We start from the raw sequence: 13,319 nt of genomic DNA, 5'->3' as shown, positions 1-13,319 counted from the left end.
CAGATCTACCAGATACCTTGTGCAGTTCACATTTCTGCCACACAGCCTAGTACAGTTCAAACTCCCGCAGACACCCAGGGTGTGGTTCAAATTCCTACCACACAGGGAGCGACAGGGGGAATAGCTGTTTCTTCAACTACTGAAGCAGATGACTCACTTGTTGAAGAATCCGCTAGTTCAGGCTCTCTGCTGTTCAGAGCAGCTAATAGTCTAGGTATAGTGGACATGCTAAGTCCATCACACACACGCCATAATACCCAATATGGTATTGATTCCAATACACAACAAATGCCCTTCATGACAATAGGAGACAATCTATTGAAGAAACCCATTGAGATAGAAGGATTGTCAAACACTGTCCAAAGCCTACTGTTTCTTCAATGGCTACTGTGAGCTATTTGAAGAAAGCATGTAAAGGTAGAAATTACACACAAGAGGATATGCATCTTATCCTCGATGAAATATTGGGACAAACTTCCCCTTGGAATTGGGGTAATGTTAGGACCATATCCATCTTAGAAGCAGGTGGCACTACTGCCACAAATTATCAATTAAACACAGAAGATGGTAGAAACAATATGTGGAGAGAGATTTCTAAGGAAATGGAAAGAGCTTTCCAATCTAGATCCTCCCTCCCTACCACAGTAGCCTGCAAGCAAAAGTCAGGAGAAACTGTGTTAGATTTTTGGAAAAGGTTTAATGAGACATGGACACAAGAGGCAGGACTGACATTGCAAGACACCATGCATAGTCTACTGATTCAGACTTTCCTGTCCAATTTAAAACCCAGTGTCATGTTAACTGTAAAACAGATGATTTCTGAATGGCCCACTTGTACCAGAGAACAATTTCAATTGAAATTGACTGAGAAAGATGCTGCTGGATGTCTTGAGATACCCAAGGCGGTGGCCACTCATTTTCAGGAAGATCCCTTTCCCCGCAGAAACCCACAGTACAAAAGAAGGGGTGGTTTTAATAACCGAGGTAGAGGCCGGTTTAGGGGAAGAAGAGGGGATAATAGGGGACGGGACACGGGTTGTTTCAATTGTGGGGCTGAGGATCATTGGAGAAATCAATGTCCATATGAAACTCAGGACCATGCCCAGCATAGCCCCTCCCCAGGCCAACCACAAAGGGACCTCCCACAGCAGAATGTGAGGTTTCCTATCTCTTGGCAGACACAGGCACAAAATAAATGAAGGTGCCCAGAAGGTGGTATCCCAGCATTCCCGCTTGTCTCTCACTCTTATAAGGAACAACCCCTTGTATCCTTACATATACAGGACAAATTAATCCCATTCTTGTTGTACTCCGGGGCCACTCGTTCGAGTCTGAGTGAGGATTATTATAAGGGAGAGGTAATGAATGCTGAACCTTCCATGGGAATAAATGGGATACTTACCAAAACTTATAAAACACCGCCTCTTCCAATTTTTGACCCCATACAGGGGATCACTCTGCTAGATCACTCATTCAGAATCATACCCAATTGTCCAGTTAATTTGTTAGGGAGAGACCTCCTGGGAGAGTTGAACATCAACTTGAAATCCACAAAGAGAGGTGGTATTGTGGCTCACTCTGCCAAAATGCCAATCATCCCTGCCATAACAATGATTACTAAAGAAGACCCCTCATTTCCTCCTGGAACAATTAATGACAAAGTTTGGGCAAAAAGTGCCTTGGATGTGGGATCTATTTCCTGCACTCCCTACAAGGCCACACTGAAACCATGGGCTCAACCTGTGTTTCACAAACAATACCCTTTGTCAAAAGAAAAGGAGGAAGGAATAGCGCCCATGGTGGAACACTTTCTCAAGGAGGGAGTCCTTGAAGAGGTGATTTCACCATACAATAGCCCAATAAATCCAGTTAAGAAGCCGGACGGCTCTTACAGATTTGTGCAGGACCTGAGGGCCATTAATGATCTTGTGATTCCCATTGCTCCAATAGTGCCTGATGTACCAACACTCATTTCCTCCATCTTAGCTGATGCTGAGTTTTTCACAGTGATTGATCTGACAAATGCATTTTTTTCAATCCCTGTTGCCAAGGAGACACGCCCAATCTTTGCGTTTCATTACAGAAAGAAGACCCTTGCTTGGTGTAAATTACCGCAAGGGTATGTAGATTCGCCTGTGGTCTTCTCTGTTGTCCTCCAGGCTACCTTAAAGCCATGGACTCCTCGCCATGGTTCAGTTTTGGTTCAATACGCAGATGATTTGCTTCTCTGTAGTGTTAATCGGGCAGCCAGCCAGGGGGACAGTGTAGATCTCATGAACTGGTTATGTGAATGTGGTCATAAAGTGTCTAAGAAAAAGCTACAATGGTGTCAGAAAACTGTCGAATACCTTGGTTTTGTTCTCACAAAAGGTGAAAGGAATGTCAGCCACAAAAGAGCTGCGGCTCTTATGGGTCTGCCCCGCCCATTGACCAAGAAAGACATGCTCACCTTTCTTGGCATGATTGGTTACTGCCGACAATGGATACCTGACTGTTCCTACTATGACAATATTTTGAGACAAGCCACAGGTTCAGAAATGTCAGATTTTGTAAAATGGTCAGATGAAATGTGCAATGCTTTTGTGTATCTGAAAAATGCTATGGTACTAGCCCCTGGTCTTGGTCTGCCCGCATATGACCAAATGTTTCATCTGTATGCTAGGGAAAATTGTAAAACTATGGCAGGAGTCCTAGCTCAGGAGCATGGAGGAAAACTTCGCCCTGTTGCTTTTTTCTCAAAAATGGTTCCAGTGCAGGTCCAAGGCATGCCTGCGTGTCTCAGGGCATTAGCATCATGCGCTATGGTGGTCCAAATGGCTACGTCACTCACTCTGGGACATGAGACCACCTTACATACCACCCACAATGTGTCTATTCTACTCAAGAATATACATACCCAACACATGTCAGCCCAGAGACTTAGTGGATATGAGGTTATACTGTTGTCAAACCCTAAGTTGAGAATAAAATATACCTCTCCCACTTCAGGTCCAGCTCCAATTTTGAATGCCTTATTAGGCTTAAAAGGAGAGCAGGATGAAGTTGTTCCACAGCATGATTGCCTGGAATTGATTCATCAGGACACCTCCCCAAGACAGGATATGTCTTCTGTGGCTCTTCCAGAGGCACAGAATGTTTTTGTAGATGGCTCTTGCTCGAGACCCACTGACACTGTTTACCATGCAGGATATGCGGTGGTGCAGTTGCCAGATAAAGTACTTGAAGCAAAATCCATCCCATACTAGTCAGCTCAGGCCGCTGAGCTGATTGCCCTTACAAGAGCATGTCAGCTTTTTGAGGGACAGGATGTAAATATTTACACAGATTCCAGATACGCGTTTGGCGTGTGCCACGATTTTGGAATAATTTGGGAAAAGAGAGGATTCATAGCAGCAGATGGAAAATCCATCTCACATTCATCTCTGGTGAAGGTTTTACTCAAAGCCATACAACTGCCAAGATCCCTTGCTATCCTACACTGTAAGGCACACACAAATGAACAAACTGATATTGCAAAGGGAAATGCTCTAGCTGACAAAATAGCAAAAGAAGCGGCCCTTACCCAGCCTGCCATGATCCAGATGCCAATGCTCACCCCTGAAATGCCACTGTTGGATCAAACATTGCAGGATTTACAGACATATGCTACCTCCGAAGATATTAAGCAGTGGAATGCAGCTGGTGTGACCAAAGATCCACAAACTGGACTTTGTGTCACAGAGGGGAGACCATGTATTCCAAAGGCCAGTGCACCTCTGTTCATCTCACAGTATCATGGAGTAGGTCACAGAGGATGGCAGGTTACATGTGAACTGCTGGACAATGATTTTTTCATCCCTGGCCTCCCCTCTTTGGTAAAATCATATGTGTCTAGATGCATTACATGCATAAGGAATAACCCAAACAATCCTCACAAGGCAAGACATGAACACCTGACATACCCATCAACACCTTTTACCCACCTACAGGTAGACTTTACACACATGCCAAAGGTAGGGAAAAGACAGGAATATCTTTTGGTAATTGTGGACATGTTTAGCCGCTGGGTAGAAAGCTTTGTAACCACAAAAGAAGATGCCCAAACGGTAGTGAAGATCCTCACACAGGAGATCATTCCTAGATGAGGATGTCCACTCCAGATTAATTCTGACAACGGCCCAGCATTTGTGGCCAAGGTATGTCAGGATTTGGTGAAAACACTCAAAATTGAGTGGAAATTTCACATTCCTTACCACCCCCAGAGCTCAGGTATAGTGGAAAGGATGAATAGGACCATCAAGGATAAAATTAGGAAAGCTACTGACGGTACCTATGCAAATTGGAAGAAAGTACTGCCTGCAGTCTTGGCAGAGGTAAGAATGACTCCTTCTAAAAAGACAGGTTACTCCCCCTTTGAGGTTCTAATGGGTAGGCCCTTTCCCACTCCCTGGGCCAGACAGCCACTCATGGTAGAAAGAGGGGACTTAGAAATGAGTCAGGAGGAATATGTGAGAAAACTAATTGAAACTTTGGACAAAGTTGAAAGAAGTGTCACTCGCACCTTTCCTCTTTCTTCACAGGAACCAACTCACTCTTTCCAAGTCGGGGACTGTGTGGTGATACAAGCCCTCCATAGGAATTGGAAGCAAGAATATCCCTTTGGACCCCCCACTTCTGTGATCGCTGTCACCAGGACTGCTGTCCTGACTGAGGATTCCAAGGCCTGGATCCATGCCAGTCGTGTAAAAAGGGTGAACCAAGCCCCTAAGAAGCAAGACAAAGGCAAAGACACAGATACAAAAGAAGAAAAAGGAAGTAAAGCCGGTGTAAAAGTCTTTGAAGAAGATGACCTTTCGTATGCTCTCACAGTACTCTGGGCAGACATTTTGCTTCCTTGTACTAGCAACCCTGACTGTGTTCCTCCCAGTATGGACAATAACTAACTGTATTTATCACCCAGATGATTTTGGAGTGATTAAGAGTATATGTAATAACTCCATCCAAGCTAGTGACCCAGATAATGCAAAATCAGTGCACACACAAAACTATAGTACACAACATCCTAGTGTCAGAAAGAAACGAGGTCTAACCCGCACTAAGAGAAGGTTGAGAAGAGTGTCCTTTGTACCAGATAAGGGATGGGGGGTACAGGAAACACCAGTCTTGACTACTGAGGATTCAAAGCAGACCATAGTGTTTACTCTGACTAAGAACCAGGTGTTTGACCCGACTAAAGTTACTTATGATCTTGGACCTCATAATGTATATATGTGTGGGAAGGATAAGTCATGTGGTGACTGGGAGAATGTATGGTGGACAACAGACCCCCATAAATGGGAGACCAAATCAGCTAGAATTTCCCCAGATGAGGTAGGCACCTATCAAAGAATCTCTATAGCAAAAGGCCAAGGGAATATTATTTTCACAATAAGAAACCCAGAGGTCAGAGATAGTGGGGAATATAGGTTGGGAATAACTGTGTCAGGAACAGATCCCTGGGCCAAAGTCATATTACAGGTAAAGCCCTCTCCAAGAATCCCTGTCAGTACCATAGACAATTCATTCCCCAAAGTTAGGGATCGACTGGATAACGAGGTGACAGGAGTAGTGATGCAATCAGAAGACAGATTAAGCATTGAAACTGGTTACTCTGACAAAAATGAATGGATAGAATGGGTGAGATGGACAACTAAGAACAAGGGCCAGGGAGACTGTATTTCATGTGCCAACCCCCGCCCCTTACTTGCCACAGTTCCTTTTTTAGAAGAAGAAACTAATATGTCCTGCCTAATTAGAATGTATAAAGATAACATCACTGAGAAGGAATGTTCTGATTTTGTTAAGAAGTTCCCTGTAACCGGAGTAAGAAACTTACCTTTAGCCTCTAAACCGGTACCAGGAAATTTTACCTGCTTTGAACATGATGATGCTAAGGGTAAAGATTTAGGTACATTCCCACCTAATTACTGTATTAAGACCATCCGCACCTCTGCAGAAGGCTACCGGAAGGAATGGTTTCAGGACCACCGGCAGCAACTGTCAGATGTGTGGTGGCTGTGTGGAGATATGAGACTCAGAGCCAGACTCCCCAGCAGATGGAAGGGAAGCTGTGCTCTGACCCATCTTCTCATGCCTTTCTTTATGGTCAAAGTTGAAGATGGGATAAGAAGCTTGCCCATTTTGGAAAAATCCGGATCAAGAAGGCATAAGAGAAGTGCACCCCGTGGTTCCTTTGATAGAGTTTATATAGATTCTATAGGCGTACCAAGAGGAGTCCCTGATGAATTTAAAGCTCAGGATCAGATTGCTGCAGGGTTTGCTTCTATCGCTTTATGGGTACAGCCTAACAAAAATGTGGATTGGATTAATTACATTTACTATAATCAACAAAGGTTTGTTAACTATACTAGGGATGCTCTGAAAGGTGTTTCTGCCCAACTTGATGCAACATCCCTTACTGCTTGGCAAAACCGTATTGCTCTTGATATGTTATTAGCTGAGAAAGGAGGAGTATGTAAAATGTTTGGTTCCTACTGTTGTACTTTTATCCCCAATAACACCGCTCCTGATGGAAGCATTACTAGAGCCCTTCAAGGCCTCCAAATGTTATCTGAAGAATTGGCTGAAAACTCAGGAGTAGAAAATCCACTAGCCAGCCTATTTGAAACCTGGTTTGGTAAATGGGGAACCCTGATGAAAACTATGTTAGTTTCTATAGTAATGGCTGCTGCAGTATTAACTCTGTGTGGTTGCTGCTGTATTCCCTGTATCCGGGGTTTATTGCAGAAACTTATTGACGCCACCATTACTAAAACCATGTGGAATCAGTGTCTTGATAAAAGACGTACTAAGGGCCTCAGGTACAAACCTGTAATTAAGGTGTAAGGTCACGTGCGTGACCTAAGAGGGGGTTTGAAGGAATCAGCCTTTCAGCAATACCATACCGCCATTTTGTCTCTTAGCCTAAAAGTAGCCATCTTGTGCTAAGAATTAGTAAAGGCCATCTTGTTCAAATATGAAATAATACTTAAGACTTGTATAATCTCTGTCTTTAACTTAAAAACTAACTTCCTCTTTCTATTGTATGTTATCTTTTTTCAAGAAACTCTAAGGCTCCTCTTTTGTCTCATATTCTCAAGAAACCTCTTTCTCTTAAACTCCAAGTTCTCTTTTTTCTTCTTATCAGATTAAACTGAAAAGTTAGTGGTTTTAGCAGCATCCTGAGTATATGTTAAAAATAAATATTTCTTTTTCTTAAGAACTTGGAATTTACATAAGTGTTTAAGCGTTCAAATATGACGTATATCAAAAATGATTGGCCATGACTGACGCATGTAAAACTTGATTGGTTTATGCATATCTGATATTTGATTGGCTTCTATATTTTATGCATTGTTTGAAGTTTCTTATATAAGCTGAAACACGGAAGAATAAATTCAGTTCATTCTGAGATACCACCTTGTGTCTACGTTTCCTGTGTGTCTCAGAGTGGGCTCCAGGCCTGAGTACAGTCACTGATCAAGCCTGGGACTGACGGGGGTCAGTGTCTTGAGAGGGATGAGAGTCTAATTCCTTTCAATGCTGACACCACTAGTCCTTCTCACAGTGGGATAAACTTCCACACATAAATAAAAACATAAAATTGTATCCAAATCTATTGTGAACATTTTCAGCTTGCACCACTGATAAATACAATGGGAGGAATTAACAAAGAGTGGTGCAAGTACAAGCTTGCACTACTCTTCTAAACATAGAAAATGAATGGAGCAGATGCTGTTCCCAATTAACAAAATGGACACAAGCCCATATGTTAATTAGGACTGATTGATCTGCTCTGTGTTCTATGGTGTGTCTGTCACAGGCACAGAACAGTAGCTGGAGCTGCATGCTCCAGATTCCTCTGTCTGCAAGGCTCCCCCCCCCCCCCCAACTCAGCTGAGGGAGGCAGACTGTGCAGGCTCTGCTTGTATGAACAGAGAGAGGACTGTGAGCTGTCTGCAGACAGCTCACATTCCAAATGAGCGCTCTAGAGCAGACACAGGTCTGTGGCAGTTTTCTAGGCAGAAGAGTTCCACAGTTTTTAGGTAAATTAGTCGCAGAACCCATACTAGTTTCTGCTTCACTTTGAATAGAAGCTTGCCTGGAGGGCACACATAGGCCTATATCAGATCTATCTGCTTAGTATTAACTAACATTAATATATTGATGGTGCATGCTACTCAAGACAGTTCCCTGCTTAAGCAGTTTATTGAGCAGTAAGCTTAATTAATTCCCCAGAATGTTACAGAATAGTGAAGCTGTGCCATACATGACAATGGAACTCACATTATTCTCTATGGTGCCTGTTCTTGTCAATTCAACACTGCACTTTTTGTAAAGGTGCAGGTGCTTTTTTGGTGCAGCATAATGTGTTTTTTGGCCCCACAGGCGTTATGCAAAGGGCATGTAAAACACATGCCAGTTTTGTGTTTAAAATCCACCCACAGAAAAACCCAAAAAACCCATGAAATATGAAGACACACCAAAAACGTGCTACAATAAATGCATGATTATGCAGCAGCACTAGTGTGAACCTAGGCTAACTCACATGTGTGCAGCTCTGTATGAGGTTTCTAAGTTGAAATCTTGTGATAGCAAGCTCCAGCTCTAATGTAGCTCTTTGCCTCTGTCCTCATCCACGCGTGAATAGCTGCCATAGGCAGTAAAGAAAAAAAAAAAGAATGCAGATAAAATGTGAAGCTCCCAACTGAAGGAGCACCATTGCTATCTACCTATGCCACAGAAAGTGGCATGCAGCCAGGTGCAGTATGAAGGTGGCACTGTTGCAGCTGCTCAAAAGAGAGGGTTGAGGAATGAAGAATGCACATTCCTCTTGGACCTTTGCACATGCCATCAGGTGGACTGCTGCTAGATTGGACACTGCCAACAGGGTGACCCCTGCAGCCATCTTTAGTGAGGGCAGTGCTTATAAAAAGCACTGTCCCACTGCAGTTGGTGCACATTTTAGGTCTAGGTTTTGGACAGGAACCCACTTGGCAGGGAGAGTGTGCCTAGCATTCCGGAGGAGGTGGGACAACATAGGGACTGTTGCCAGAGCTTCTAAAGGAAAACCTTTCACTACTACTTCTTACTGGATCTGCCTTCCATCCACCCCCTCTGCGCCAGGTGCTGCTTGGTCCTGTTTAACTTCTGCTTCTTCTCAATGAACTATTCTATCAAACAGGGTTAATGAAAAAGGAGTTAAACAGGACTTCGACAAGCATTCCTAGTATTCCTTGAGAAAGAAGGATGGGATTCCTTTAAAACATGTCCAACACGAGGCTGGTGATCCTCTACAGTTTTTCAGGCAGACTTGAGAGCAGTACTGCAAAAAGCTTTTACATGTCACTGGCGAGGCAAAGACAGAAAGCAATAGTGCGCCTTAAATTGGGAGTGAAACAGAAACTAGCCCAGGAGTATAGAGAAAACTGTCACAGATTCCTGCCTGATGTGACCGGCCGTACAGAATGTGAACTGTCACCAAACCGCTCACATCCCTCTCTCTGCCCGTGCAGTGATTACACTACATGAGCAGAGCCTGAAGGGTTAACAACCCTCTTCCTCCATCCAGCTCTGAGCTCATAGACACTTCAGAAAAAGAATTGATCACATTTAATCAAGAAGGGGACTTGCTCACCTCTTGTTATTAGGAGAAGCATCTTCTCCATTTTATCATCAGTAGAGTTGTGCAAGCATTGTGCTTTTGTTACTCCCTCCACTGTATTTATTAGTCAGTGGCACAATATTCAAAAGTTTGCAGTACCCTTGGATACAATTGTATGTTTTTATTTATGTCCAAAAGTCTATCCCACAATGGGATTGATGTTAGCATAAGTGAATACTCACCTTTGATATCTATCTAGTGGAAGAGGAAGCAAGTGCCAACTGATCTATTATTTGTATAAAATAAGAAACTAGGGATTGAGCTAAAGATATTTTGGGGCTGTCATTCATCATTGTAAGGCCCCTTTCACACGAACGTTCCAATCGGAACCTCTATTCTCCTCCATGGAGTGGCGGGTGTAAATGGACATGTTCCATTTACACTAAGAGTAGCACTTTAATCTACATAGCAATCTGCACATACAGCGGGTAAAATAAGTATTGAACACGTCAACATTTTTCTCAGTAAATATATTTCTAAAGGTGCTATTGACATGACATTTTCACCACATGTTGGTAACCACCCATGCAATCCATACATACAAAGATACCAAAACAAATACATTCAGAAATTAAGTCATGTGTAATAAAATGGAATGACACAGGGAAAAAGTACTGAACACATGAAAGGGAGGTGCAAAAAGGCATGGAAAGCCAAGACACCAGTTGAAATCTATTAGTAATTAGTAAGCAATTCCGCCCCTTGTCAGTGCAAAATAATATCAGCTGGCTCAGTGTCAACTGATGGGCTATAAAAATGTGTCTCATTACCAAGGTGTCTCATTATCAAGGTATCACACATGGTAATTGGTTAAAGAAGGATTTCAAAACTTCTGAATGTTCCAGTGAGCCATAATCCAGACGTGGAAAGAACATCATTTCACAATAAACTGGCCATGACCAGGTGCTGCTCGCAAGATTTTTGACAGAAGAGTGAAAAGAATTATTAGAAGAGTTGTCCAAGAGCCAAGGACCATTTGTGGAGATCTTCAGAAAGACCTGGACTTAACAGGTACAACTGTTCCAAACAATAAGTTGTGCACTCAACTGCCATGGCCTGTATGCACGAAAAAGCATGTTGAAGCTTGTTTAAAGTTTGATGCACAACTTTGCCAGTGAAATACTGGGAGAATATAAAAAAAATATAACCCTAACTAGAAAAACTACTGGGGCTTTAGAGGTACCATACCACAAAATTAAATATTCAAAAAAGTACCAAAATATAGCATTATTAATAAAATTCAAACCACAGTCGTGGTGTTGAGGGTTGAACAGACAAAACGTTCATGTTAAAAAGCACAGTGTGCTAGTAACGAACACAATCAATATAAACCATTGAGCAGTATAAATATCATCATAATTATGATGGTTCCAAGTTAATACTTTGCTGGTTGCTCCAACGTGTTTCATGGGGCACAGCCCGTTTCTTTAGGGGAGACAAAGTATATGGTTCTAGAATTATACAAAAATTTGTATAATAAATACACTATATTGCCAAAAGTATTGGGACACCCCTCCAAATAATTGGATTCAGGTGTTCCAATCACCTCCATGGCCATTGGTGTATAAAATCAAACCCCTAGGCATGAAGACTTCTTCTACAAACATTTGTGAAAGAATGGGTCACTCTCAGGAACTCAGTGAATTCAAGTGTGGTACCGTGATAGGTTGCCACCTGTGCAATAAGTCCATCCGTTAAATTTCCTTGCTACTAAATATTCCATGGTCAACTGTTAATGGTGGTATAATAAAGTGGAAGCAACTTGGAACAACAGTAACTCAGCCACGATGTGGTAGCCCACATAAAATGACAGAGCGGGGTCAGTGCATGCTGAAGCCCACAGTGCGCAAAAGTCGACAACTGTTTGCAGGATCGATAGCTAAAGATCTCCAAACTTTGTGTGGCCTTCAGATTAGCACAACAATGCGTAGAGAGCTTCATGGAATGGGTCTCCATGGCCTAGCAGCTGCATCCAAGCCTTACATCCCCAAGTGCAATGGAAAGTGTTGGATGCAGTGGTGTAAAGAACGTCCCCACTGGACTTTAGAGTAGTGGAGACGTGTTCTCTGGAGTGACAAATCACACTTCTCTGTCTGGCAATCTGATGGATGTGTCTGAGTTTGGCAGTTGCCAGGAAAACGGTACTTGCCTGCATTGTGCCAAGTGTAATGTTTGGTGGAGGGGGAATTATGGTGTGGGGATTATGGTGTGGGGTTGTTATTAAGGGGTTGGGCTTGTCCCATTAGTTCCAGTGAAGGGAACTCTTAAGGCATAAGCATACCAAGACATTTTGGAAAATTTCATGTCCCCAACTTTGTGGGAACAGTTTGGGGATGGACCCTTCCTGTTCCAACATGACCGCGCACCAGTGCACAAAGCAAGGTCCATAAAGACATGGATGAGTGAATTTGGGGTGGAAGAACTAGCCTGTTCTGCACAGAGTCCTGACCTCAACCCAACAGAACACCTTTGGGATGAATTAGAGAGAAGACTACGAGCCAGGTTTTCTCGTGCAACATCAGTGCCTGACCTCACAAATGCGCTTCTGGAAGAATGGTCAGACATTCCCATAAACACGCTCCTAAACCTTGTGGACATCCTTCCCAGAAGACTTGAAGCTGTTATAGCCGGAAAGGGTGGGACAACTCAATACCGAAACTTACGGACTAAGACTGGGATGCCATTAAAGTTCAAGTGCATGTAAAGACAGGCCTCCCAATACTTTTGGCAATATAGTGTACATACAAGGGGGAAAATATGGTAAAATCTAACATATGAAAGTTTATTTTACGGAACCAATGAAATTTATAATGAATCCCAGATTCCTCACCTAGCTCTTTCATTGTGCTCCCCTCTATCTCTGAAGGTAAACTTTCTTTAACAGAGTTTTTGGCATACACATAAAACTTGTAGGTATCCTTGGTACTCATGTTGTGAAATGTCCAGTTTTGTTGAGTTGGATCATTGATTGTTTGCAGTACAAATGAGTCAGTATAATCCTTATTCACTGTAAGAAATAGAGAAATGGAGAAACATCAGAGTGTACAACTACAACTATTTTTCTGCCTTCATTGCAAAGGATATATGCTCATTGAATATAACTGCATTTTTCCACCTTGCAGCAAATAAAACAAAAGCTAGATGCATATAAATATACATTGAAATACAAATACATTTTCTATTTTACCTTCCAAAATGATTTTACAGTGAGTACAAAACATTCTCAGCATTTATATTGTCAGATATTATGGAACTATTAGGATATCTAAAAGCATTCCAAGGAAAATGAGACAGGCAAAACAAACCAAAACACCAAGGAAACCCTCATGGAAAATGTGACTGCATCACATCAGCATAAATACAGGGAAATTTAGGGCTCGTTCACACTAGGCTGTTTTGCCAACGCTTGCCAAACGCCCCTATAGCGTTTGGCAAGCGTTGGTCCGGCGTTTGCGGAGCGTTTTTTAACGCTTGGCAAACGCTCCGCAAACGCCGCATGCGCGGTTTAGCGGGGGTTGCTAGGCATTTGCCGAGCGTTAATAACGCCCCACAAACACCTATAATGCAGTTTGAGTGGTGTTACCGCTCCGCAAATGCCCCGCAACCGCGTCGCAACCGCACCGCAAACGCCGGCCGG

At 42.8% G+C, this 13,319-nt stretch overlaps 1 protein-coding gene across 9 annotated transcripts in view; it reads right to left on the bottom strand.

The window, feature by feature from the left end:
• Window positions 1-13,319, bottom strand: part of L1CAM (L1 cell adhesion molecule) — a 721,289-nt gene that overhangs the window by 67,634 nt on the left and 640,336 nt on the right. For all 9 annotated transcript variants that reach the window (XM_089685157.1, XM_089685163.1, XM_089685158.1 and 6 more), the window contains one exon: window positions 12,513-12,689. In XM_089685157.1, the coding sequence (XP_089541283.1) occupies window positions 12,513-12,689 (177 nt within the window). The remainder of the gene's footprint in view (window positions 1-12,512; window positions 12,690-13,319) is intronic.

The sequence above is a fragment of the Staurois parvus genome, unplaced genomic scaffold (genome assembly GCF_062004578.1).
Source record: "Staurois parvus isolate SC_StPar_1 unplaced genomic scaffold, SC_StPar_1.0 ptg000364l, whole genome shotgun sequence".
Classification (NCBI taxonomy): domain Eukaryota; kingdom Metazoa; phylum Chordata; class Amphibia; order Anura; family Ranidae; genus Staurois; species Staurois parvus.
This window is presented reverse-complemented; position numbering and strand designations above follow the sequence as displayed.